This window comes from Calidris pugnax, unplaced genomic scaffold (assembly GCF_001431845.1).
Source record: "Calidris pugnax isolate Ruff unplaced genomic scaffold, ASM143184v1 scaffold94, whole genome shotgun sequence".
Lineage (NCBI taxonomy): Eukaryota > Metazoa > Chordata > Aves > Charadriiformes > Scolopacidae > Calidris > Calidris pugnax.
In genome coordinates, this window is record NW_015090822.1 from 615,413 (window position 1) to 643,402 (window position 27,990).

The following is a 27,990-nucleotide window of genomic DNA, read 5'->3' on the forward strand; positions in this document are numbered from 1 at the left end:
CCCACTGCAGGAGAGACGGTACAGGATTTAATGACATGCCCACTATTATGACCTGCATTACTGAGACATCAGACACACGAGCCTGAGGTTTTAACTCGCTTGGAGCAATCTGTTTTGCCTGGGTTTGTACTTTTAAAACTGGGAATTGTCCTAACCAAACTGTAGAAATTGTCTTGTATATAACAAAGTGGGCACTAAGTCATAGAGGAGACAGTGTTTTCCTGGCTTAGAAAGTTCTCTGACAGTAGACACAAGTCTGTTTACAAAAGGGATCCCTGAGCTCCAGAAATGCTGCATTTCCTTGTTGCCTTTTCCAGGCACACAACACAAGGACATGTAGCAGGATATCTGCAGCCTCCACACTCCACAGATGTTCTCCTACACCTGGCCCAACTACTCCGCTGCTTCCTAAAACAGGGAGAAAAAAAAAAAATAAGAAAAACCCAGAATTACTCTGTGCTCTCTTGTGATTCCAGTTGGTGGTTGCACCTCAGCTTCTTTCTCCTTAACACCTGCCTTCTTAAGGACACATTTTGCCCCTTGAGGACACATTTTCCATGCCTGCTTTGAAGCAGTCACTTTGTCTCCCCCGAGTGCGGCCCTGGATTCATGCACATGCACCTTACACCAGTCAGGGTTTAGTAACAGATTCCCTGGGCAGCGAGTGCTGTGAAATGGCAATAGATAAAATACAAATGCCTCCATCCCTGAGATGCAGCATGGAGAGTGTTGTCAGGTCTGCATTGCTGGCTGATAATGTTTTTCAGCTTTTTCATACCCTGTTTTGCTGAAGCGTATGTACTTCATGTGCTGCTTGGGCTGGACACGCTCAGACTTCCCAGCTGTGTCTCTGTTTTGAGCTCAGCTACTTCAACAGAGACATTTTTTCCTTTCCAGTGGGAGGAAGCACACAAAGAACAGTCAGGGATATAACAATTCCCCATTATAAGAGGCACCACCACAGCCAGTGCTAACTGGCACCCATCTCCATAGAAATGCCATGGACTGTAAGGATGAAGAAAATGAGTTATTATCCTCTCGCCGCAGGGGAACGTTCCCAGGCAGGAGGAGCAGTGGGAGCCTGCATTGCTGCTCCTGCCCTTCCCCTGCCATGGCTACAGCAGCGTTCCTCCACAGCCACCCCTGCATCCCCTCCCTGCAGGACACAGCCCCTGCACCATCCCTCACCCTGAGGCGCAGAGCAGCTGGGGACACCTGAGGTGGCTGGGTCCAGCAGCCACGTGTCCCTTCTCTCCTGCTGCCTGAGGGTTCCACTCCTGCCACCAACCCAGGTCTCCTTAGAAGGGTTCCAGCCCCAGTGCTGTTGCAGGGCTCCCTGGCTTTGATCCCACCCAGCTTTCCATGGACATTCCCTGGGCCGTGTCCTGTTGTCCCCCAGAGGCACAGGCTTTGAGCACTGCTGGGCTAAAGGGCTGACATTCTTTATACCACCAGGAAAAAAAAGTGACAAGATAGAAAATTTTCAACACCCACTCCAAACTTTACAGCACTATTAAATAGAGACAATTATGTCCTTCACTTGCACTTTTACTTTTCCTTCCTCACTCAATACAGGGGCAACCCTCAAACCTAAAGGTGCTCGGTGCCATCCAGCAGAGAGTGTGGTGCCATCCAGCAGAGAGCTGTGACCACAGAGACCCCTGTGACAGAAAATGAGGGCCAAGGAAATGGGTACCTGGCTGCTGGTATCCTTCAAGGTGACATACTGCAGAATTACCCCTTGGCAGAAAACCAGTGACTTTCACCAGGATCCTCCCCAAGTAGTGGTGGTTGTCACCTCCCCGGATCCCCAGGACAAGAGCTATTTGTAGGGCTGTTCCCTGTCTGCAGCCCGGAGCTCCTGAGGGTCAGCCAGGTGGCACACCACCGTCACCTCCAGCTGAAAGCTCTCCAGGCAGAAATTTCCATGACCCTTTTTCACCTGTGCTCAGCAAATCACCTGAGAATCAATAGAGACCACAGTGCAGTCTCTGTGCTGGCAAAGCAGCCTCCAAGCTCAGTTCAGCGGGGAGGGATCAGCCAAAGGTAAAACAGACCTGCACAGCCTGGGGGGAGCTCTGGGTACTGGGGGGAGCGCTGGGTCAGTGAAGGGCTTCCCCCAGAGTCGCCATCTCCGCTCACATCAGGGTTGTATTATTTATTGCTGTGGAAAAGGAATGAAAGCAGAGCACCGTGTAGTGCTAAAATAATTAAACTAGTGACACTGCTGGACCAGTTCCTCTGCTCCTCAGGCCTGTAGCCATGAGCTTATGATTCTCATGGGGCCTCCTTCAATTTAAACCGGGGTAGGATGTGGCGGTGGTTAGAGAAGCCAAGGAGCTGGAAATTAAGCAGGTGAGAATCTTTTCTTTGAGCCAATCCTGACCATACGATATAAAGGAGGCAGTAACACCGAACAAGAAAGAAAAGTAAGGTCCTAAATCAGGCGGCCAAGAGGCAGTTATGGGATCAGTGCACAGAGAAGTCTGGACTAAATCTGGGAGAGCTACACAAGGTGATGTGGACTGGCAAAGAAACAACTGGATGTACATTTTCCTTGATTCAAAGGACAAAAAGAATAATTTACAGGCAAAAAAAAAGAGCAAGAGGCGATGTAAGGAGGGAGGCACTGGCTACATGAAGTCAAACGAAGGCATCTCACCCTGCAGTTTATGTTACGCGCTTTCTTTTCTTTACAAAGTTCTTTCTGCCAGATTCTCCTTTCAGAGCTTTGGCACCGACAGGAGCACAGTCAGCCCCAGGTCTGCAGCTTTCTCACAGGCCACCTTCCTCTCCCCTCCCACCATCTAATTTCAGGCAGTTCTTATTTCATCCCTGAGTCTGGTTCTCAGGCACTAGCCACGCAGCAGCACGTTACACGGAGCAGTGGGTTCCTCTGCAGCTGTACCTGCCCCCGAGCCCACGGGGACACAGGGGCAGGCATTGCCGGACGAGGGCTGAAACCAGGGGCAGCCAAAATGTTCAGATGGGAGGAGATAAAAGGAAACGAGACTCGTTCTTTGGCGTCAGAAGCAACACGTCATGCTGGCAAGGTACAGAGCGCTCTGCACAATGTGGCAGTGAGAACAAAGAAGCTGGGGAAAGGTGGGATGAAACAGGAAATGTTCAGGGCTCAGGGAAATCAGAGTGGGGGGTCAATACCTGGTAGGTGTTGATAAATTGAGAGGTTTAGGCGACAAAAGACAAGTGGGCTGGAGTCAAGGCATTGAGAGGGAACAAATCCTGAAACGGAGCTTTCAATAGCCTGAGACTGTTTGGACCACCCTGGGTCACTTATTGTCTGTCTAACCTCTTACAGCAGCTCATTTTGCACCATCCCACCACCAGAAGTGAAGTCTTTGGGGCCAGAACAAAACCTACCACATCTGGTACTATGTTCATTTACAGTGAATGTTAAGTCCCAAATAAACACAGTGGAAATTTCTGCTTAAAAGCAGACATCCCGATGAAACCGTTAATTCTTTACATTGCCCTGTTATTGTGTCATCTAAGAGTATTTCATGGTTTGAGCAGGTCATTTGTCCATAGGCTGCTGCTTTATACATCAACTGCACTGCGCTGGCCTGGCCTGGGCTAAGGGCTAAGGTCCATCTGTAGGTACCCAACTGAGAAGAGATGCTCAAAGAATGAACCCAAACTGAGCTTTCTATCCCAACCAAACTGACCACATAGAACACAGAGTCGGTAAATTTGTTTACAATTAGCATTTAGCAAATACAAAGTGTAAAATCAGTCATCCTTGTAGCCCTTCAAATTACAAGACCTTTGTCATTGATAAGACCCAGATCACTGACAGAACAGAGGTGGAGCCAGCCTCTCCTGCATATGGGTTTATTTAGGCAATTCTGGTTTCTTAAGAAAGCAGCTTTGTGTGTATATTCTTGTCCATTGCAATGAGGTCAAAGTTATATGATCTAGAGATGTAAAGCCAGAAGGAAAAAGTGATCTCTGGTCTCAGAGGCAGGGACAGCACTTTCATAAAACCTTGTAATCATTGACTTGGTGTTTGCTGTCACAGTTGCAGGTTTAAAGGTGATGGTCAGTGTGAAATAAAAAGGGGACAGGAGTTTATAAAGAGTGTCCATTACCAGAGTCTGCTGTTCCCACCGGTCAGCCCCTCCACTCTGCCCTGCCACCCCGATTGCTGCCCTGCTTCTCTCACCACCATGATTTTCCTGGTTTTGGTGCTCTTTGGCGTGCAGACGCTGTGCCCCTGGGCTGCCTCCCGTCCCACCAGTGCGGGGCCAGCAGAGCTGCTGTCCCCCAGCTGCGACGGCAGAGCAGCGGAGGAGGCTGCGGACCTGGCCCTCCACCACATCAACGCCCACCGAAGAGAGGGCTACGTCCTCAGGCTCTACCGGATTTTCAGTGTGCGAGAGCATCCTCAGGTGAGTTACCCCCTTGTTCTGTACCTGCTTCTCCCGTGAAGAGCCCCGTGTCTATCGCTATTCCTTAGCAATACCTGTTTGAACTAAGAAATATTTCAGAAGGCAAATGTAAAGTTCCGTTTGCAGGACTCCAGAGGCCGTGTCAACTTTATGCACAGATGACTAGAAACAGTCTCATCACCACTGTGGGCAATTAGAGAGCAAATCTCAGTCACGATTCTCTGCTGCCTGCCCCTGGAATAGCTCCAGGCATCAGTTCAAATTTTGTATGAAACACCACTACTCTGATTTAATTTCATTTTACACCTTCCTCCCGCTGCCTCGAGCAGTTGGAGTGCAAAGGCTATTAAGTCATCGTGCCTTTTGCACAAAAGATGTGAGCGCTCGCAGGTGTGTGAACACGGCCAGCATGGGACCAGGGAATTCCAGCACAGCCCCTGAAACGGTGACTCATTCTCCAGAAGAAATCTGAAACCAGTTCAAGCGCAAAAATTACACTGGGAGTACCTACAGAATATCACTCTCATATCCTCAAGTATCTTATTTCCCTCTGTGTGCTTAATTTATTACTTTTTTACGTTACAATAGCTGAATCTACTGGCACGAGCCAGGAAGAACCTGAAATGAGTGCCCAAGGCCCACAGTACCTCAGGCACACTGTTAACATTCCCTGCCACGCTCCCTCACTTCCCCTAATCTCACCTGAAAGGAAGAGCTCTCAGCCCTCAAAGAAAACCAGGCTCATTGCCAGGGGTGGAAAGATCTGTCCTGGCAAGGATTCGGCTCTGCTCCCTGTGCTCTCACACCAGTGGCCTCCAGCACCCTGAGCCCTGAGGACGCACGCTCTGATGGGTTTGCACGACGGTCTCTGTAGTGCCCTGTGCCAGTGACAGAACATCCCACTGAGCACCTGGACCCCTGTGGTGATTTAACCCCAGCCAGGACCACGCGGCCACTCGCTCGCTCCCCCCCTTGTGATGGGGAGGGAATCAGAAGGGTTTTATCAGGATGAAAATATTCTCGAAGTTACTTCAAATTCAAATCTGCCCTTAAGCAACCCGTGGTTCAGCTTTGCTCTAATTGAAACTAATGAGCCATCTGCCGCTAACTCGTATGCAAGTAGGACAGAGCCTTCCTTTCACACAAGGTACTCCTGATTAACTTCACTGACAGCCACTTAACCAAATTTACAAAACACGCCAAAATATGTCATTTCTTTCCCTCGTGGCAGGTATCCTGCTGCAGAGGCACTGCTGCCACGTCCTGCTGGCTCCCCGGCCATCCCTGCCTCAGCAGCACTGGGAAAGGCTTCTTTCTGGCCAGGCAGAAAAGCTAGAAGCTTCTATTCAATACTAAGCAGATATCAAAAGGCCTTTGCATAACGGTTTTTTAATGAAAATTAAAATAAGGAAGTTGAAACCTTCAGAGATCTGCTGAGCTCTGAATAAGCCACAAATTATCCTTTCCCCAGTGGAGGATGATGCACACAGAAGCAGGTAGACAGAAAGATTTTATAATAACCTCATCTGCACATTCGAGCTGGTTTTATAGAAGAGAGCCACAGGCAACAGGAAACACAGCTTGGTCCACCCTGGCTGCATTAGGACTTCCAAGATCCCCACGCTTTCCAGTCAGTCCCCCCTGACAGTCAGCTGATGTCTTCAGGATACCTGTGTGTCCTACCCGTGTATTTTGTGTTTCTCTGTATCTCCCTTTTATCTGTCCCTACTTTATTCTATAGGAAACTGGGCTATGACCTTTTGTTTGTTTGATTTCAGGAGATCACTGGTTCTGTCTTCTACCTCGTCTTGGATGTAGTAGATACCGAATGCCACGTACTCAGCAAAAAGTCATGGAAGGACTGTCCGGCCAGACAAGCTCATGCAACTGTAAGGATGGGATTTGCTTATTAACCTCAGGGAGGATGAGCTACTCTGGTACCACTGAGCACAGCAGAATCCCTATGTATGCATTCGTAGGAGGTACCAGAGCTCAGAAGAAATCAAACCTCATGTTTTAAGGTCCACAGCTTTCCTCTGTACTTTCTAGTCCTTTTATAGACTGGTAAGATTTATTTTAAAAAGTGAAAATGAAAAGAACGGTTTTGACCGGAGCTAATAAGCAGAGGTAACTAACAGCCATGCTAGGATACTCCCTAGAATAAATGGTTTACTTTTTATAACAACCATGTAAGAGTTTAAAGACAGCATGTCAAGAAGGGAATAAAAGAAACTCCCCTTTACATAACATGAGGTTTTTGGTTTAGCTTAACTCCACTTCTATTCTGACAGCTTTGCAAAAATTGTATGGAAAGCAGAGATAAAAGAAAGCTCAGCCAGATAAGCTGCAAAGACAGCAAGTGGTCTGAGGCTGCTGCAGGTGACCAAAAGTATTCTGAACAAGTGGAAAAAACCCTTATAAAATGAAGAATGATGAGAAAGAAAATTCATGTTAAAAAAAAAAGAAGTTATGATTAAATTGTCCTGGGCTGCTTATTAGGTTAATCAGTTTTCATTTTCAAATGAAAAACTGGAAAAAAAATAGAAAGAATTCTGCTCCCTGCTGCTCCCAGCGCTTCCAGCAGGAAGAGGGAGCAAAGCGTGTGAGGTCACCACGGCTTCTGTGAGGTCCAGAAATGCCTGTCCTTGAGGTCATGTATGTGGCAAGAGCTCAGAGGCACTCGGAGACTGTACATTCAATTTTTTACCATAAAGGCACACTAGATATTAACAGGCCAGTGGTTTTTTCTGCCGTGAAGTCAGAGTTTGTGCACACGGGTGATGTGACTGTGCCACAAACCCAGGCAGGGGCTCTCCCCAGCTCGGGCTACGGCAGGGGAAGGGGCTGCTCTGTCCAAAGGAGCCACTGAGAAATGGGCTTTGCTGCCCTTTGAGCACTAACAACTTCTGTCTTGAAAAGCAATTCCTGACTGTGAGGAGAAAATGAACCACCCGCTGTGGAGGTACGGGGTGATCAGTGCAAAGGAGGCAATATTAATTGTTTCTAAATGTTTATGTTGTTTTAGGTTTATGGTCAATGCAAAGCAATTATCTACATTAATCAGGCAAGAAATATTTCTCATCTTAATACTTATGAGTGCACTTTGCAACAAGGTACGTCTTTATTTAACACATTCACTTTAAAAGAGGACTGGAAATTCACTCTTTGCCACACAGCATTACTTTAAATTTTAATTGTGATTATGGCACCACAGCATCCCCATTAGCTTTCAGCTGCCCTAATTCTCTCAAGTCAGTGATCATAAGGCCAGTGTGGTCCTGCAGCTCCAAGCCCAGCAGCAATAATGGGTTTCATCTCTGGGAAGCCCAGCAGAGCCTCTCTGTGGGCTTTTACCCTCTGGTCCAAAAAGTGTTTTTATGGGTTGTGAGAGGGAAGTAAAACCAGCAAACCCACTGTCTGCAGGGTGAGCTTTCTCCTGCAGTGTCTCTGCCTCCACTGCAACCTTTTGTGGGTCTGCAAATTCATAAAGATTCAAGCCCATTGAGTGAATCAAACCACACATTGTTACTCCAGGGGACCGGAGGAGAAGTGGGCAGGGCTGGGGGCATAGAGACATTGACAGTGACCTACACTGTCAACCTGCTCTTGGGATTAGGCTTTCTCTAATGAGAGAAACAATCTTTTGTTTGATTAACAAGTTCCACGCAGATACATTTGGAGAGTATGTCCTGACTGCCCGGTTGATGACTGTCCAACCAAGCCCGAATATTTGGAGGCTGCTGCTCAAAGCCTTGCCAAGTTCAACCAGCAGAGTGAAGAAACGCGTTATTTCTCTGTCCTCAATGTCACCAGAGCTTCAATGCAGGTAAGCACTGGCTCACCTGACCTGCCTTAGCCCTCCACAGCTACAGATCCACCTGCTATTTACATGGTTTATTGTGTCTTACAGGTTGGTTAGAATTTTTATCTGTATAGCCCAGAGAATAATTCTGTGCAGAGTTCTGGGAAACAAGCATCTGCCTTAATTCAAGACTTTGACTCGATTTATTGCAAAAAGAAGGGCTTTATGCAAAGCTGAAGACACAGATTTGGGTTCCAAAGTTTAGGAAAGATTCACTCTGGGCTCTTTCTTCTATAAGCCCCATGAATTAGTGAGTCCCTAATAGAAAGTACTCACAGTCATCCCTTCCAACAGGTACCTGTAATACACTGAATGAGTTTAAACACAGTTTAAAACTACTTTTAGACTAACAGAGAGTTAATGATCTCCTAGCTAAATCCTGTTTGTTTACCATCGTAATATTGGGTGTCTCTAAAATTCATTATATATAGCTAACAAGGTGATGTTCACTCTTTGTCTCAAACTGTTTGATATTACTACAACACAGTATTTAATTGCTCCCATTTTCCAGCCCTGGGGTACTTGCATTTCAGACATACAAAAAGCGATCCCGTTCATTGAAGCAGCAAGAAACAATCACCAAGGCACTGATACATAGTTCTATATGGATGCTAACTTACTACAAACCCCAAACTCATTTCAACTACATATTTCAATCCCTGAGTTACTAAGATTGCACATATATAAGAAGTAAAAAAAAAACAAACCAGGAAATAAGGCAGTACTGGCAAAAACCCATCCTCCAACAGGAAATAAGGCAGTACTGGCAAAAACCCATCCTCCTGTAATAGACTAACAGTAACGCCCCAGTCCAACCTGCCCCTTCCACACTCAGCAGGAGTTTTACATCTGTCTCAAGGTCTGTAGGAACCTTCCTTCTTCCTGACACATGCACAAGGTCTAATTGTCACTGGTCTCTCATTAACAGTGGGTCGTTGGTCCTGCATATTTTGTAGAGTTTTTAATCCAGGAGACATCCTGCTCCAAAACCGACACGATTGCTGACATCTCCCAGTGCAAGCCTCTTGCCCCAGAACCAGCTGTGAGTATTTCTCGTATAAACACCTGTGTCTCGGGTACCGGGGTTCCTCAGGGAATACTCAGCTACCCCTTTGGTTCTTTGCAGACAGGAATCAGAGCCCACAGGCGCCTTTTTAAGGGTTATGGCCCTATACTGTCTTGCAACTGTACAAACTGCTTTAGAACAGAGAAAACATTTCAGTAAAAATTCTGAATTTTTACCTAGAAATCCATGAATAAAGAAAACAGAAAAAAAAAACAACCAAACATTCAAAACCAGGCGGGGTAGCCATCGCCTTCCAAAACTGATCTGTTCTTAAGGATCTCCTCCAAGTGAACCCACACAATGAGTCACAGACAATGCATAACGAGTGTACTCATACCACAACCAGCTCAGCTGAGGAGAACATTTAGGTACTAAGGAAAAGATTCTAGGAGAAAGGGAAAGCCTAAACAGGCACACTGCCAGGAGAGAACATTGCCAGCGCCGCCCCCGAGCCCCAGCCATGGCACCTGCAGCCCAGTCACACCACAGCCAGGAGAAACAACATGTTCTCATGGTTCCCTCCACTAGTACGGTGTGAAATGGGTTTTGCCTGAAAAAAATGCTATTATGTTCTATTACATGACTTGCCTGCACGGGGATATTCTGCTGCAGCAGAACTTGTGTGTGCTGTTGTTGTTGGGCTTAAGTGGCAGCTTATTTTTGCTCTCCTGTTCCCTAACCCTCCTTTGCAAACATAAAGCCCTTTCCAAACGCTGCCTGCCTTTGTAAGCCTGCCAAGCCCAAAATAAAGGTTTGCCCAAGCTGCTTATCCCTACAAATACTTGGAGAAGCTCTGACTATTCAGCCTTTCATAATCACCTCTTTTACAAGATAGGAGCTAAGTATCAGTGCTAGAATGTGAAAAAGCTCTTGCATTTTCTTCTTCCAGAAAACAGGTTTCTGCAAAGGCTCCGTAGTAAGGAGTGACATGGAACATAAACAGTATGTCACAGTATCCTGTGAAATCTACAGCCCGCAGGTATTTCTTAATCTAATCTTAATATTGCAAGAGTAATACTTCTTTACAAAACAATAATGGAAGTCTTGAAAGCCCAGCCTTTTTTAAGGTTTCTTATCCACAAAGATATGGGCCAGATATGGGCCAGATCAGGAGGAAATCTCTCCTGTGATAAAACAGTGTTGCTGGGTGGATAAAAGGATAAAAGGGCCATAGAGTAAGTGTATCATACCCAAACTGTTCAGAATGCTCTGCAAAGACATTGTAAATAAGGAAGGGAATGCAAAGAGCAGTAACTGTGGTGTTACCCAAGTTCCAGGCATCCGTCCCCACTGGCACAAGGAGCTCAATCTGTCTGTCCTTGGAGCTTCTGCTCTGCAGCTGGTCTTTGCAGATGGGAATTGCAGCAGATCCTCAGTGTGAAGGGTGACCTTCATACCTGAAAGAATTTGGCATAGTTTCAGTAGGGGTAATGCTCAGTGCCTGTTATCTAGGATCCTGCCACTGAAGAGGGGGACCAGCCAACGACTCAGACACCTTCAGAAACCAACCCCTTCTCCCCTCACCTGGAAAAAACGGTGGGCTGGGTTGATCTGTTCTTAAGGATCTCCTCCAAGTGAACCCACACAATGAGTCACAGACAATGCATAACGAGTGTACTCATACCACAACCAGCTCAGCTGAGGAGAACATTTAGGTACTAAGGAAAAGATTCTAGGAGAAAGGGAAAGCCTAAACAGGCACACTGCCAGGAGAGAACATTGCCAGCGCCGCCCCCGAGCCCCAGCCATGGCACCTGCAGCCCAGTCACACCACAGCCAGGAGAAACAACATGTTCTCATGGTTCCCTCCACTAGTACGGTGTGAAATGGGTTTTGCCTGAAAAAAATGCTATTATGTTCTATTACATGACTTGCCTGCACGGGGATATTCTGCTGCAGCAGAACTTGTGTGTGCTGTTGTTGTTGGGCTTAAGTGGCAGCTTATTTTTGCTCTCCTGTTCCCTAACCCTCCTTTGCAAACATAAAGCCCTTTCCAAACGCTGCCTGCCTTTGTAAGCCTGCCAAGCCCAAAATAAAGGTTTGCCCAAGCTGCTTATCCCTACAAATACTTGGAGAAGCTCTGACTATTCAGCCTTTCATAATCACCTCTTTTACAAGATAGGAGCTAAGTATCAGTGCTAGAATGTGAAAAAGCTCTTGCATTTTCTTCTTCCAGAAAACAGGTTTCTGCAAAGGCTCCGTAGTAAGGAGTGACATGGAACATAAACAGTATGTCACAGTATCCTGTGAAATCTACAGCCCGCAGGTATTTCTTAATCTAATCTTAATATTGCAAGAGTAATACTTCTTTACAAAACAATAATGGAAGTCTTGAAAGCCCAGCCTTTTTTAAGGTTTCTTATCCACAAAGATATGGGCCAGATATGGGCCAGATCAGGAGGAAATCTCTCCTGTGATAAAACAGTGTTGCTGGGTGGATAAAAGGATAAAAGGGCCATAGAGTAAGTGTATCATACCCAAACTGTTCAGAATGCTCTGCAAAGACATTGTAAATAAGGAAGGGAATGCAAAGAGCAGTAACTGTGGTGTTACCCAAGTTCCAGGCATCCGTCCCCACTGGCACAAGGAGCTCAATCTGTCTGTCCTTGGAGCTTCTGCTCTGCAGCTGGTCTTTGCAGATGGGAATTGCAGCAGATCCTCAGTGTGAAGGGTGACCTTCATACCTGAAAGAATTTGGCATAGTTTCAGTAGGGGTAATGCTCAGTGCCTGTTATCTAGGATCCTGCCACTGAAGAGGGGGACCAGCCAACGACTCAGACACCTTCAGAAACCAACCCCTTCTCCCCTCACCTGGAAAAAACGGTGGGCTGGGTTAGAATTCTACCCCCTTCAACAGAGGACATGTCTTCCCAACACCTACCAGAAGGTCAAAATGAACATGAAGATGGAAATCCAGTTCCACCTGAAGTTATAGGAGCTACACCCGGTCTCGATGGAGAAAAGACTCCAGTAGACAAAGCAGACTTGACCAAACCAGTCACTGGACCAGTTATTCTCCCTTTTCCTGAAGAACTTTCTCTATCAGACTCATGCCCAGGAGAAGCAAAGGAGACAAATTACATCATCCAATCTTTGCTGCCAAAAAAGCCTACCAAAGCCTAGCCAGCATCCAACCACCTCAACTACCTGACACAAAACAGCAGCCACAATGGCAACCCAATCTTTCCATTTGTGTTATGTCCTTAAATAAATAAATTGCTTATTACCGTCTTCATCGTTGGAGTTCTCAGTTTTAAGAAAGCACAAGATTAGAAAAAGAAATTTAACTGGGGCATTTCCCAACAAAAGATTTTGGCTTTTAATTCTCTGATTCCCCCCAGGGGTAGATCCCAGAGGGAAGGTTACTGTGTGTGGTGAGGGAAGGTGCCAGGCTGGATGCGGGTGCGTGGCCGGGCAGGGGCAGAGCCGCGGCGCAGCAGGAGCCGTAGCTCAGGAGGGGCCACAAAGCGGCTCGGAGGAAAGGGGGGTCGGGTGGGCCCTGCCCTGGGAGAGCTCAAGAAAGGTGACTCTTTTTCTAATGCTTTATACCCTTGCCTCAAGAAGGTGGAAAGGTGTGAAACCTCTGCAGGGTGTTCTGGCCGGAGGAGGATCAAGACCAGGCGGTTCCGATCCTTCTGCTTTACTGACCCTGCTCTGCAGGAAAAACGATGATTTACAAATTCAGCCTAATTCTTTCTTGAGACAGGTCACATTAACTGCCTTAGAATAAAAACCACAGGGACACTCTACAGCCCGGAGCTAAGAAAAATCAATTTCACTAAAGCCAGACATAGCAATTGTTTATTGACAATAACAAATATAAATAGATGAGGAGACAAGAAGAAGAAAAAGAGTGAACATTGGAAAGAAATGTCATTTGTGGCCAGGAGTACAGTGATATTTACAATAATTATGGGGCTCGTATGAGAGGCTACAGAGCCTTTCTCTAGTTGCCACCAGATCTGTAAAATCATTTGTTCAGAACATAATCAATAAAATATTATTGTTTCTGAAGCTTTTATGCTGCTGAATCATCCCTAGAGATGTTGGATAATTTCTCCATTCACAGAGCCTTTCAACAAAAAATTATGGTTTTGTTAAAGTATTCTGACATTACACAATTTGATTAAAATATATTATTTTATTATTATAAATAAAATGTAAATAAAAGTATTCTTTTCTTTCAAGTTAAGATGAAATAATATTTAAATACTGTATGGAGTTAGGTTCACAACAAATATATCTGTTTTTTCAGTTTGCAAAACTCTTAAAACCATAAATTTTATATAAAGGAGTAATTTATTTGCTTCAAAGATTAAAACAAGCCCAAGAGTGATGTGTGAAACACATCGGCTGAGCCAAAGAGAATTCCATTTCAATTCCACATCATGAGAAACTTCAACACATTCTGGTCTCATTCATTTCAGAGGAGAAAACAATTCAAAATCAGGTAGTTCACCAGAAATGTTAGAATTTGAATTCCCTCCAGCCCTTCCCGCAGCACGAGCTCCAGGCTGTGCCAACATTCCCGGTTTTACGAGTCAGCACATCCCAGCAGCCCAGGGTGCCCTCGGGATGTCCCCCCCTCACCAGCTGGGGGTTCCCTGTGGCCCCCAGCGTGTCCTGCCTCCCCCAGGGACACTCCCTGCCCGCACCACTGACACTGCTGAGGTTTGTGTCCCTGTGTGGGGCCGGACTCTTCCCAAAAGGAGCACTGGGGAGGAGATCAGCTTCACTCACCGCTGGCGCAGACAGCGCTGCCCAGTTCAGCCAGTTCTCTCCTGACACCAGCTGCTCACGAGGGTAAATGGAACAGGGATTGCAGCAAGGGAAGACAAATGAGTGGAGCTGGTGGGAGCACAAACCGGGGGTTAAAGCGAACACCCGAGAGTCTGGATGGGCGGCTCTCAGCTTCGGTTTGGGTATTGCTTACCCTGCTCCCAGACGAGGCTCAGAAGTGACATTTGAATCAATAATTTCTCTAGCTTGGATCTGAGATTTGAGTTCAAAGAGTTCTGTGGTTTAAAAATAAATAGGAGAAGGGCTGTTTATCTAGGTGATAGGTGTATCTGCAGTGCAGATCAGCAACACCAGCGGCCGGTGCACATCCACGGGCATTTTATTTGCTGTGGCCACCCCGGGACAGCAGGGCCTGTCCCCAGCTTCCAGTGTCACCTAGGCCACCACCAGTGCTTGCCAGAGCTGAGGCCTGGAGCTAACCCGCCAGGCTGACAGCTTGAACTGCAAGTAGGATCTGAAGATGGGTAGTTTCTGTGTTTCCTCTGTCCTCGGGATGTCCCAGGATATGCTCCCAGGTGGCACTGGTGTGAGTTCAGCCATCACCACCTCACATCCTGCTGCTGATTCCACAGATTTAATACACGGGGGCAGCAACGTTACAGAATCACAGAATGATGATTCCAAGGGAATGACCATTCCAAGGGTACAGAGCCAGAAACGATGGCTGATTTATGCATGCACTGGCTCTGCATTTGGTTACAGTTTTCAGCTAGCCCTCTCCTACACTCACCCTTGGCCAATCAAAAAGATTTAAAAAAGCAAGGCCCAGACATCAAATTTCTCAAGATGGGTTTAAAAATCAAGGCTTTTTATAAAACAAGTTAATTACAAATTCTATTTGTCTGACTTCAGAACCTGCCCATTGTACACACTACACAGTTAAACACTTTCTTCTGCATCTCTGAGACCGTACGTGTTGAGCAGCCGTATCTGGGATATGCAGAGAGCATTTTGATTGCAAAGGTAGATTTTAGAGACCTCCCACTAGATATAATCATAAATACTATACAGTCACAGCAGTTGCTGATACTTCCCTTAACGCACTACAACTTGTAAGCATGAGTTAAAGCTTATCATTTCAGAACAGTATAATGGCACAAGCCCTGAAAGAGTCAAATCCTTTGGAACCTTCTCTGACCCCATCCTTAACATCAAACTCCTTTTCCCCAGGCTCTCAGGCCCCTCAGCCAACAGGTCAGTCCTGCACCATATCCATAAGCTCATCAACTTACAATTAGGGTGGTTTTTTCCAGAAAATAACTTGCAGCCAAAGGCACTGAGGACCCGAGAAGGAGCGTTGACACCCTTTTCATTCCCTCCCTTAGCTCTCCAGGCCTCCTCAGCAGCGAGACTTCTGTAGCTGGGCTGTCAGCCTGCTCACTTGGCAGCTCCTCTCCTCCAAACAGCTGCTGAACTGAAGGTCTGTTTGAACAGAATTTGATGGAGATGACAAAGATTCTAAAAGTTTGATAAGAAACTGGTGACTGGTAGAGAAAAACAAGCTGCAGGCAGGGAGGGGCAGCCAGAGCTGTGAGGGCTGCTCTGGAGACCGTAACCCAGGCAAATCTGTGTAATGTCACATTTGCATCAGAGGGCACCCTGCCAGCAGGTGTCAATGACATGACATGAACATGGGCATGACAAAGGGCACGAACATGACAGGGCATGAACAAAGACCTGACACATTTACATATTTTTCATAGAATCATAGAATGGTTCGAGTTGGAAGGGACCTTAAAGGTCATCGAGTTCAAACCCCCCTGCTATGGGCAGGGACACCTCCCACCAGACCAGGAGGGAGGTCTTTTTCCATCATATTTGGGGGCATTTCTGTTAAATGTGAAGCTACTCCAAAAACTACAGTCTTTTTTTTTTTTTTTTTTTCTTTTTGCAACAAGGTGTAAAATCAGGCCCACCCTGATCTGAAGGTACGAGGCATCACAGACTTAAACAAATGTACAGAGAAGGTAGCAAATAGCTCTCCTGTGAGCAAGTGGAGCCGCAGGTGTCTGCTGGCTGTGCCTTGCTCAGGAGAGGAAGCCCCAGGAGCTGCAGAGCAGCAGGGGCTGTGAGATGGAGAAGGTCCTGCTGCTCCAGGAGTGCCCGAGCTGCGCGATTGCAGACCCCAGCCCCAGCGAAGCGCGGCTGCGGGGGGCAGAGAGCAGCCCAGAAACCACACACATCTGCAATAGTTACGGCTGTGCTTTGGGGAAGAAGTAATTACTTATTGAATATTATCTCCTCCATGTGTCAGCTGTCTTTTTCTTTCCCCCTCTAGAATAAAGTTCTATTTATTAAGCATTTGATACCCTGTTTTTCAAGTGGGGAAGATAAGCCACTTCTTGGTGTGTTCTCACAGATTTCTGGGGAGAGGTTTAAGCTGGATGTTTATTACCAGTTATTTCAAGTCTGCATATGGATCGCCTCTTCCCGTTGCAAGGCAAGCCTTGGGAGAAGCCACAGAGATAAAGAAGCTTTTGACAAGGCAGTCAAGAGAAATGCCACGTTTGGATAACTATTCCTACTCCTGCCAGCTATCTCTTTGAAGAAACAGCTTCACTAAAACAAACCACACAACTGACAAGCAATAAATATAAAACCAAAATAAGTATTAAAAAAGATATCAAACTGGATGATAAATGATAACAATACATTATACTGACTCAAGTACAACCAGTGTTTAATTAACTGTGCCTGGAGTGCTTGTCCAACCGCACTGCAATCAGAGAGTCCAATCTTTCTTCTCCAAAGAAATCAAGGCCAGAACTCTCTACAGTGGGATCAGAATCTCACTTTTACTTCTGCAGTCAATTTTGCAGGAATTGTACGTTTTCTACTGTTTATTCATAGTGTTTCTATTTCATACATATAAAGTACATAAGCCACTGTCAAGAAAATGATGGGTGTCACAATGAACAGCACAGAACAAAAGGAGAATAAAAGAACAAGCAATCTGCAAACAATGGACGACATGGGGAATTATGTTATAAATTACCTAATGCCTCTCTGCAATACGACTGCCCATTTGAAAAATTAAAGAGTATTGTAAGTAATGAATGGGGGTGCGATTGGGAACACAGCAATGATGTGAATACGATTTTTAACCGATGAGATGTATTTCAAATGTCTTTGATTATTTATACTTTCATACTTTATTCTTTCAACACTTTTTTTTTTTTCAGTCTTCCACAAGAAATTCTAAATTATTCTAATGAAACATTATAAAAACATAAACAAAAGAAGTGCCCTCCTGCGTCAGCCCAGTATCCCTGTCTCACCATGGCACAGGAGAATCGTGGTTGGAGAAGCATCCCTCCTGCCCCTCCTGCAAACCAGTGCCCTGGTACTTTTCCAGTGCCCAGACCATCGTACTGGGGACTGAAGGGAGCGCTTCATCTGCTGGGTCCTTCCAGCAGCACCGAACGACCTGCTGCCCCTGAACTTTCCTAAGCCATTGCCGACCCTGCCACTACTCTCTGCCTCCACCTTCTTCTGTGGCAACAAGTTCCAGAAGTTCACTCCCCATTGTGCGGGGACTATTTTTATCCATTTTAAACTGATTCACGCTAGTTTTGAGTGCCCTGGGTTCTGATATTGTAAAATTCTCCATTTAGCTTATCCACTACCAGAGAACTGTGTGTCCTGAACTAACTGTAAAAGAAAGCCACTGCTTCAGCTCTATGCAGCCTAAAATGTGATTTCTTAGATACCAAACATTCTAAAAATGTCATTATTTTCTTTTAATAAGGATTAATTAAATGATGTAAGGGTTAAGGATGATCACCCATTATATTCCCCAACATTTCTCATAAAAATAAGTTAGAGCAAAAGTTCAAAGCCAAACATGTAAACCCAAGTCAATTATGTAGCTCACAGCTTTTTCTACAGCTGATCCAACCCTTCACACCAACCAGGATTTGGAAATGTTCTCATCTGAGTCCGACCTTGTCATTTTGGACTCACATAGAATTGATGTATTTTTTTATTCAGAGTTTGAATTTTGTATTCAAACTCCAGCCACTCCCTGACAAGTGATTACTGTCTTTTAAGAATGTCTGAAACTATCCTGAATAAAAGATTTTTAGGACAATGAAACAACATCTTCTCCTTTCTGCGTAGCAGAGGACATGGGTGTATCCTGGGAAAGGTATGAATTTAGTAGGTACCGAATTATTTTCATAAATACAAAAAGTTACCAGCCATTCTCTAAAGAAGCCCATGAAGGCTGCTCCAGCCCAAGAGCTCACAGACCTGCTCAGACTGACAATGCAAGGGCATTCTGATGCCATGCCTAATGACATGGGTATGGAACCAGTCTGTCCCACCCTGGGTACCAGTCCGGAATGATGGAAAGCTGGCAGGACCCTGCTCCCCCTCTCCTGCTGCTGGAAGAGCAGCAGGTACCCACCCAGCAGCTACAGAGCACCAGCTGCAACTGCACCTTCAGCTCTTCCACATCTGAGCCATCTCCCTGTCTCCCGTGTGCCAGTTCTCCGCTGGGTAAGGGTCTGTAAGCACAGGGGTATGGACAGAGCTGTCACTTGACCACAAACATTTCAGCATTCCTTCAGTCCAACTGTTTTTACAGTCAACAGAAGATCGAGCTTGCACAATACCTGCACACATCAACTGGACCTTCCTGATGCCTGGCTCAGCAGCACACTGCCACAAGTATTTTTCACAGTAAAACACTATTGCACAACGCCTGCTTAAAGAGTTACAAACAGAGTCCCTTTGATGGGTACTCCAGAGACTATTATAAGGCCTATTTTCCTCAAAAATCCGCTCAATCATTATATAATCATTTACCTGCTGTTTGCCAATGTTAATCCAGGGTCAAGGTAACGGCCCTCTGACACAACACCTAAATTTATATAAAACCATGCTGCCTTAGCATTTATTTATAACTTTGGGGGGCTACTGTGATTTAAGAGCAGACGACTGGCTGTACCGGAGCATGGGCAGGAGTGACTTCACCCTGCAAACAAAATGCTGCTTGTAGCTTCAGCGTTGCTCCTGGCCCTGCTGCCTCCCTCCGGCGCCCGGCCCAGCCCCAGCCTGGTCCCTGCTGACTGTACCACAGTGGAAGCAGAGGCAGCGGTGGCCCTGGACCTGCTCAACAGGCACCGCAGGGACGGCTACGCTCTGGGGCTCTTCCGTGTCGCCGACGCACACAGACTGCTCCTCGTAAGTACCAACCCCAAGGCTGATCCACACAGGGCTGTGATTTTAAAATAATGAGCCAGATCATTAAAAGCGTATGTTTATTGCTTTTAACAGAGAAATGTTGATGTAACTCAATGCATCAGCTCTGATTTACACTATCTCAGTACTCATTTGGGCATGATTTATTGTACGTAAGCTTGATTTCGAGGGCTGCTGAACGCCCTCTGCTCTCTCGGCTGCAGGAGGCTGGGGTAAGGATGCTCTGAAAGCTCTGTACACCAGCAGAAATTAATCTCTCTGGGTCTGCTGTCAGGCCTTGGATGTTACAATCAACATTTACATTTGGAGGGTTTCTTTAATCTGCAAATGTCTAACATTAGTTAGAACAATGTATCCTGCAAGATGGGAATTATGTTATTAGCTGAATTTTGGAGAGAACTGGATAACTGGATGGGAGGGGAAGCGGCAGAGGAAGCCAAAGGAGAGGAAAATGCTGCTCTGCAAAGCAGGGGAAGGGCTGGAGAGCAAACCCGTGTCAGTCATTTCCTATTGCCCTCCTATTTCTGTTTCTGCTTCCTAGAGAGGATACATAAGCCTTCCCCAATGACTGCCTAAATGCCAAAGCAAATCAACAGCAGAAAAAGCAAAAGAATACCAAATGTCTTTAACCAGGAGCTAAGAGAGACCAAGGACACGCAGCAATGGTGACTGCCCCTCAGCAGAGAGCACTCCAGCAGCAGGATGGTGCCCAGGGCAGCTCCAGTCTTTCCCTGACTCTGGAACTGAATCACACGTGTCTCTGTGCAAACCACTGAGCCCCTACTTTAAACCCAGAGACAACACCAGCACATTCACACACAGCAACCCCGGTGTTTAACGTGACACTGCTGGGCTCTCACTAACGAAAACATTACACCAGACTGCGGTAATTCTTTCTCAAGGTCTGCTCTGTATAGAAACACTCTGAAAAAGGAATCTGAATGGGTGACGTTTCATAAAACCTGAGGACCTTTATTCACAGTGAAGGGCTTTGCATCATTTTACCTAAATGACAAAGTGAAATACGTCTGTGTTCATTCTGAATGTCCAGACAGGGGTTGCATGAAGCTTAAATAATCTATTCCAAATGTGAACTGAGATTCATTTTCCTGCAGAAAAATACAAAACTCTTTCTGTGGGCCACAGGTAGTTCTTACCACCACATCCCATGATGCTGGCAGCAAAATTCAAATTCTGATTCTCCATCCTGCTTGCTCAGGAGACAGAACATACTAGAATGTCAGAGCTAGGGCTCCTGGATTTGTGGGGATTATTACAGCTTTGTTGCATCAATCCCTGAATAAACTGAGAAATAAAATAACCAGGAAAGGAAAGTTCTGGAGGAGGCTGTGGCCTGTGGGCTCAGCTGGCCTGGCTGTAGCTGTGACACTGGCTGCCCAGACAACTGTCCCCTGACAGACCAGTGTGTTCTACGGGAAACTCACAGAGAGGGAACAGCAGCGTTTTAACAGCAGCATTTCCCCTACTTGATGGATGCCAGACTCCTCTCAGGGATTCTCAACAACAGGGTAAGAGGTAACAGTTGTAAGCTGCAGGAAGGGAAATTCAGACTAGATTTTAAAGCCCCCAAAATCATAGAAAAAGTGGGTAAGTACTGGAGGAGCCCAGAGAGGCTGTGGAACATCTGTCCAGGTGACACACAGAGCTCAGCTGAAGCTATCTTTGAAGTTAGCTTTACCTTCAGCAAGTGACTGGACGAGATGACCTCCAGAGGTCACTTCCAGCCTGAATTCTTTCTATGCTTCTCAGCTCAGAAAAACCTTCATAGGGAACTGGGGAAGCTGCATTATCTATTTCCAAAAGAAATGTTTCTTCCAGACCAAACTTCTCGTATACAAACTCTTTTTTACCTGCCCTTCTCTTCCAGGGAAATTCCTCAGTCCTCTACTTAACTTTGGATGTGCTGGAAACGGAATGCCCTGTGTTGTCCAGAAGACACTGGCAGTCCTGTGGATACAGTGACACCTACTCCATGGCAAGTAACGGCCCCAGGAGGAGTCACAGCTCAGGAACGTGAGCTTTGTCTGACCTGCCCAGAGATGCCTGTGCCCCGAAATCCCAAAGTGAAGATTAGGCTTTAATATGGCTCACTAGAAAATAAAATCTACTGAAATCTGGAGTTGTCAGACATAAGCTAAAGTTCTGGAAAAGAGATGACTCCTCAAATAAGCACAACTTTATTTAACTGGTTGTCTCAAAGGAGCCATAGTCCCCATTCCCCTGCTGGTGGCAGTACTGATGGTTTAAGAATAATTTGCTGACAACTAAAGGGCATGAGAAATCCTTTTTTCAAGCACGTTCCTAGTGTATTAGCCAGAGATACCGGTGCCATATCTTGTCAGTTTTCTGCCATAGTGTTTGTGGAACGTGACACATGGGCAGTGTCAGTACACAGCTGACATGGAGTGATACTTGGCCTTTATTGTCACAAACCAGTGACACGCTCTGGGGTGAGAACTACCCCTCCAAGACTTCGCTTAAAGAGGAGAGCGGTGTCACTGCCACACAGGACAAAGCAGGGAGGCCACACGGAGACAAGAGAAGGCCTCTACTCTTTTTGTTAGGATGGGGAAAAGGAGTGGAAGAAAAGGTCCCTCCATGTTTTGATAAAGATTTGCATAACCCTGTGTATCTCTGGCACCCCAACTTCCCCTGCTGCTATTATCTCACTGGAAATAATTATTAGAATTTCCATTGTCTACTCAGTCAAGCAAACGGAGAATTAAAATAAAGGCTCTTGTAGAGGGTGATCCCATTTTATCCAAACACAAATTTTGACTGGTAGCAGATCAAACATTCCATTAATGACCACATCTGTTATTCTTACTGTACATTAAAAGGAGGTTAATTTCTATGATCACCTATATCCAATTAAATCCAGTGAAAATAACATCATAATCACCTATTCCTTTTTCCTCTCAGGACTATGGGCAGTGTAAGATTGTCACATATACAAGGCAGCTGCTGAAGAGGCCTCAACTATATGGATTTAATTGTACATTAAGTCCAGGTAAAGTAACCCCTGCTGTAAGTGCATACGTACCTCAAACCAGCCCTAGTGCCAAATTACCCCTCTGTGCACTACCCTTGTATGGGAACCCTAACAGACTCACTCATCTGCTTGCAATTCATATTTGAGATAATTCGAGTGGAATGTTAAGAATGAGTAATAGAATTAAGGCTACCCTGCTCTTCTACAGCAGCCTTTATTAATGTCAGATGATAGCTCCATTCCAGTCCACCAAAACATCATAATGAATATCAGAAAAAAAGTAAACTTGGAAAGAATGCCTGGTTGGAGTGGCAAGATTCTAAGGTGGAGCTAAAAGCTTTATAAGAATGTTCCTTTTCACAGGTTTGGGTTTTTTTCATGTTACAGGGCAAACCTGTGAGGGATAGGTATTTCACTTGCAGTTCAGTTTCTCATTAAGAGTTCCCGTTAAAGGTACATCACACTCCCAAGAGCATTACTGCCCCTTGCAATATTAGGAATTCTCTGTTTTCACAGTTCCTCCTGATCTATTAGACTGCAAAGATTGTCCTGAGAAAGTTGAAGCCTTAGAAGTCACCGAGCAACATAAAGATATTGCTGCAAAGGCCCTGGAGAAATTCAACAGGGAGAGTAACCACACAAACTACTTCAACGTGGACAAAGTTGAAAAGATTTTAAAGCTGGTAAAGTGGCATTTTGTCCTAGAATTACTTATAAATGACAAAATTTTGTGAGCAGCTCCAAAACTATGGGAACATTGAACATTTGAACAGCACAGGTAAAGAAAGCATGAGATAGACAGGATTTTGACAATATGAAGTTTGTTTGTTTTTAAAATTCTAGGGCTTTAAGTACACCTAGTTACCAGTTCTTGTCTGACCTCTCGCTTTCAGACTGCCTCCCATGAAGGTTACATTTTAGGATTCTCTATAAAAGAGACCAACTGCTCCAAACTGGCAGAAGCAGCAGATGAGGTGGGGGAATGTGATTTTCTGGATGACTGGCACGCTGTAAGTAAAGCCTTACAATGAGAACTGGTACAGGGGGGCACCAGGAAGACCTTCCCACAATGTTTCCAAGTGTTTCTTATAAGCATGCACCCATCTCAAAATTAAAAATTCAGAAAGTCCTAGTCCAGATCCTAATTTTGCAGCTGCTCCTTTCCATTGAATAAGGACCCAGTTTGAACTCTCCAATCTAACCTAACTGGAGTGGCGTACTACAGACCCAGGGCTGAGCTACTCCCTTTGGGTCTGGCATGTTCCAATCGTGGCCATTCCCTAGGAAATCATTCAGGCTATTTCATACTTTAACACAAACATGAGTCATAGATCTTGAAAAAAGTGCATGTGAGCCCAGGGTTACTTTTGTTTCCCACTGCTGCAGGGGAACGGGGAGTGGGATAATTCAGGCTTGTCTGCAGATTGCTGGCAGAGTGCTCTCCTCACCCCACCTTCCCACTGCAATAATAGTCTGTACCTAAGAAGCAATTAGGCAAGATCCTAATTTCAGAATAAATTATTCCCCAGAAATTGAATTGAAGGAATATAATAAATAATAATAATATAATGATATGAGTAAAAATATATTAATAAAAATACATAATCAAAATAAAAGCCAGAAGTTCACTAGAATGAAGCACAAGGCAGACAGTTAGAGGTTTTGAATTCTGTTCTCAATGCTCCCTCACGGGGTGGGGGGTGTGTGTAAAATGCTATTAACATTTGTAATCACTGATCCCAACTGGCTACTAATGGCCCAAGCCCATATCAAGACAAAGCATCCCCTGGGGAGAGCACACACAGCATCTCCCCCCCAGTTCCCTGCTCTTCCTCACCAGTGATCCCCCAGGCAGTGAGCGGGCAGCGGGGGACAGTCACTGCGACCGGGACGCTGAGGGAAGCAACATGGAGAGATTCCAACAAAAAAGAAACAGGAAAGAAAGCTCCCCCCTGAGCCTTGGCTGAAACCACACAGCTACTCAGTCTCCAGTTTTGAGGACTTTGAGCAAAATTTCAGCATAGCCCAATCTGAACAGATGTTTGACAAGCAAAGATGGAGAAAAAGGAATAAAAACCAGCGGCCCCCAGGGTACTCGTTTTGGGGACATCCGTAGCTGAGCAGTTTCTTACAGATCCAAAGAGAAGCAAGAAGAAGAGCAGCAGTCCCCTGGCCACACACGGCAAAGTGGTCTTCACAGTCAAGAACACTCAAAAATAGCCTATATTTTAGTCACTGTTAATGACTGGCAACTAACCTTGGTCAGAAAGCTCAAGATCCAATTAATTAAACATACTTAGGTATGGAAGGAAGTATCCCAACTTTTAAATGTTGAACTTTCAGGAGCTTCTATTAATTCCATCAGAAGGACCCAGATGGGCATTGTTTTGTTTTTTTCTTTTCTTTTGCTCAGCACGTGGGATTCTGCAAGGCGAGAATGACCAGTGATGTGGAGGGCCCTGATGGGACAGCCATAAGCTGTGAGATCTACCATCACTGCGTACGTACCCCCACACTGAACACCCCCTGTCCCTGCAGGGACACCAGCCTCACCCACCCCACAGGGACAGACCATGGCAGGGGGGCTTTGTGTCCCTCTATTGTCACCTGGGGGTGACACAGCAGGTCAGGACAGACTGGCTTTTGACTTGAGCTGCCCCTAATACTCCCTCCAAGGATGTCTCCTCTCTGTCCAATCATACTCCTAAGTTAAAGTCAGTAGAAATTGGCAAACTTTCAAAAGAATTTTAGAAAGCGGGAGGAGGGGAGATGATCTTTATCACACCTGGTGTTCCAGTTTGTTTGACAATAGCTACTCCAGTGTGGGCTTTAGTTTGTTTTGATTCATCACAAATTGTGGTCAGTTGCTTATATTATTTCGTTTCGTTATGGTGTAGTATTTCCAGATTATTTTCAGTAATTTGGCATTTTATCATCTACTCCTTCTCTTCTACCTTGAAAAAACCACAGGTTTCGTTTCTTACAGATCACCAGAACTGTAAATGCAAACCTACTAACTCCCACCTCCCTCTCTTTCTCACCACTTTCTTCTGTCCTATTAACATCACGCTTAATATTTCCTCCCCTGGTGTTTCTATAAACAGCAGCATCACCGTGGGCAAAGATGCAGACATTCAACTCTGGGACACCCCCATCTCCATCATCATTCTGGTCACAGACACCATCCCAGGCATCATCACAGGCATGGATGTCCACCCTCTTCTCAATCCAGACCTGAAGACTCTGAGCATAACCATAGTTTCAACAAAGAACATCAAGACAGCCATGAAGGACCTGCTCCTCCTCCCCCCCACGATGGACCACATCACCACCTTCACCCGCCACACCATTGTCCTCCACCTCCTCCTCATGGTGGACCACATCACCACCCTCCTCCTCCTCCTTCCCATGATGGTCCACATCCTCCTCCCCAAGAGAAGCACCAACATCCCCTTTCTGCTCTTCCTCCAGATGATGAACAACATCATCTTCCTCCTTCTCAAGAGAAATTACATGGTCTCCCTTCTCCTCCTCCTCCCCAAGAGAAGTTACATGGTCTCCCTTCTCCTCCTCCTCCCCAAGACAGATTATATGGTCTTCCTTCTCCTCCTCCTCCCCAAGAGCAATTATATGGTCTCCCTTCTCCTCCTCCTCCCCATGATGAACCATGCCATCCTCCTCTTGGTCCCCATCATGGACCACACTGTCCTCCTCCTCCTCATGGACCACATCACCACCATCCTCCTCATCACCACAGACCACACTGTCCTCCCCCTCCTCACGGACCACATCACCACCATCCTCCCCATCATGGACCACACTGTCCTCCCCCTCCTCATGGACCACATCATCACCATCCTCCCCATCATGGACCACACTTTCCTCCCCCTCCTCATGGACCACATCATCACCATCCTCCTCATCACCACAGACCACACTGTCCTCCTCCCCCTCCTCATGGACCACACCACCACCATCCTCCCCATCATGGATCACACTTTCCTCCCCCTCCTCATGGACCACATCACCACCATCCTCCTCCTCATGATGGACCATATCACCCTCCTCCTCCAGGCCACCCTCCTCATGTCCATCATCACTATCACAGACATCACTACAACAAGACCCGTGTCTCAGGAAAGCACTTTCCGTTCCCAATCACAGGAGCTGTCTATCGCATCCCAGTTCAAAACCAGCAGGATTCTCTCACACCTCCCACTGCCAACTTTCCTGAGCTGTCCCAAAGCGGCCCTCACTCCTCCAGCCCTGCTGAATATATTCCATTTGCTGGCTTAACTCTAAAGGAGATGCCAGAAGCTCTGGGTTTTCCAGATCAACAGTCAAAGTCATGCCCCGGAACCCCCAAACTTGTTCTTCCAAAACTTTTGCCTTTATTTCCACGTAGCTCCATGTCAGAAGATTCTCCTCCATGACCTCAGAAAAAGACGTTCCTAGTCTGAGAGTTACAGGGCCAATGACAGTCGTACCATGAATGAAAACAGCACACAGAGAAGGGGGAAAAGCATACAATTTCTAGGGAGGAGAAGAACTGAAAATAGTGTTTAAGACCAGTATTCCTACCTGCCTCGTGCTCCCAGCTATCTATCTCTGACTCCACTGTCACTGAAAGCCTCAAAATTCGGAGTCCCTCAGATAATGGGAATGCGTATCAATCTCCCCAGCAAACAATGCTCCTTTAGTTGTAACAAAAAGGAAAATTCCATAATAGTGAAAACTAATAGTGAAAACTACCATCTAAAATCTTTCATTTTCTCATCATCTATAATTACAATGTACTTCTCTGAGGAAATCTGACCTGGAGAAAATTTGGTCGCCTTCCATAAAACATGATCCATGGCACTACTTTCATGCTTTGTAAAGATTCAAAGAAAATAAAAATATGACAGCTTTTGTTTTTTCTCTTGACACAGTTGCCAAAGTTTTGTCTTTTCTGTTACTACAGCTGTTTAGCTGTGCAGTGAACATCACTGAGGCATTCTCTAGCAGAAATCAGTGTTTGGGTCACCACTGTTATCTAGAGAAGGTCTGAGAGCAGTCAGTGACTCGCAGTGCAACACTGCAGGGTGCCCTGCCAGGGACTCCCAGTGCTACAGGTGCTGGTGGTGCCTTCAAGGACAGCCTTTCACAAATAGTTCATAACTGCTCTCGGGGCAGCAGAAAAGCAGATGCATGTAATAACTCTTTCATGTAAATGTTTTTTTCATCACTGAACATTCCCCCTTGGCATCTGAGTTGGGAGAAGCAGTTGTCTCTTTATACTCTAGCCCCCATCAAGGTAAAGTCCACTTAGACAGACCTGTGACCCCGATGAGTAAGTTCAGAACACTTATCTCATAAGCAAGAACATGGGATTAATCTCAAAAAATCAGTAAATTGGTCCTCAAAGTAGCTTTTTTTATGGCATAAAGTAAAATACAGTGCGAGGGCTGCATTGGAGAAAGAGAAACAAAAATAGAGACAGCATTTTGTGTCACTGAGGGAAGGTTGTCTAATTTTTTAAAGTGCATTATCATGTACAAACAACCCTATTTCTGGCATCATTTATTCACAAAGTCACTCAAGTCCACGTTCCTTAACCAAAACTTGCAGCAAGACACAGCTGGGCCACTGGAGC

At 45.7% G+C, this 27,990-nt stretch overlaps 2 protein-coding genes across 3 annotated transcripts; both read left to right on the forward strand.

Annotated features, from left to right (window-relative positions):
- Positions 1-4,075: 4,075 nt before the first annotated feature.
- Positions 4,076-12,572, forward strand: FETUB (fetuin B). Of its 2 annotated transcripts, XM_014939911.1 has the most exons (8): positions 4,076-4,409; positions 6,188-6,298; positions 7,435-7,522; positions 8,069-8,235; positions 9,200-9,313; positions 10,227-10,316; positions 10,790-10,882; positions 12,170-12,572. In XM_014939911.1, the coding sequence occupies exons 1-8, from the start codon at positions 4,188-4,190 to the stop codon at positions 12,458-12,460; spliced, it is 1,176 nt and encodes a 391-aa protein (XP_014795397.1). In that variant the 5' UTR covers positions 4,076-4,187; the 3' UTR covers positions 12,461-12,572. The 2 variants fall into 2 exon arrangements, with proteins under 2 accessions (XP_014795397.1, XP_014795398.1); XM_014939912.1 differs by lacking the exon at positions 10,790-10,882 and having other exon boundaries at positions 12,077-12,572.
- A 6,484-nt stretch (positions 12,573-19,056) lies between these two features.
- Positions 19,057-27,281, forward strand: HRG (histidine-rich glycoprotein). The gene is made up of 7 exons (XM_014939910.1): positions 19,057-19,324; positions 21,231-21,338; positions 22,286-22,373; positions 22,872-23,038; positions 23,249-23,365; positions 24,769-24,855; positions 25,460-27,281. Exons 1-7 carry the CDS (start codon positions 19,127-19,129, stop codon positions 26,786-26,788), a joined length of 2,094 nt encoding a protein of 697 aa, XP_014795396.1. The 5' UTR covers positions 19,057-19,126; the 3' UTR covers positions 26,789-27,281.
- Positions 27,282-27,990: the final 709 nt, after the last annotated feature.

What these genes read in the sequence shown, in the direction of transcription:
- HRG (XM_014939910.1), top strand. Translation starts at nt 19,127, where the DNA reads ATGCTGCTTGTAGCTTCAGCGTTGCTCCTGGCCCTGCTGCCTCCCTCC. An exon ending in TAATTGTACATTAAGTCCAG is followed by an intron (nt 22,374 to 22,871) that starts GTAAAGTAACCC and finishes CTGTTTTCACAG; the next exon opens with TTCCTCCTGATCTATTAGAC. An exon ending in TTCTGGATGACTGGCACGCT is followed by an intron (nt 23,366 to 24,768) that starts GTAAGTAAAGCC and finishes TCTTTTGCTCAG; the next exon opens with CACGTGGGATTCTGCAAGGC.
- FETUB (XM_014939911.1), top strand. Translation starts at nt 4,188, where the DNA reads ATGATTTTCCTGGTTTTGGTGCTCTTTGGCGTGCAGACGCTGTGCCCC. An exon ending in GTGTGCGAGAGCATCCTCAG is followed by an intron (nt 4,410 to 6,187) that starts GTGAGTTACCCC and finishes GTTTGATTTCAG; the next exon opens with GAGATCACTGGTTCTGTCTT. An exon ending in TGAGTGCACTTTGCAACAAG is followed by an intron (nt 7,523 to 8,068) that starts GTACGTCTTTAT and finishes TTGATTAACAAG; the next exon opens with TTCCACGCAGATACATTTGG.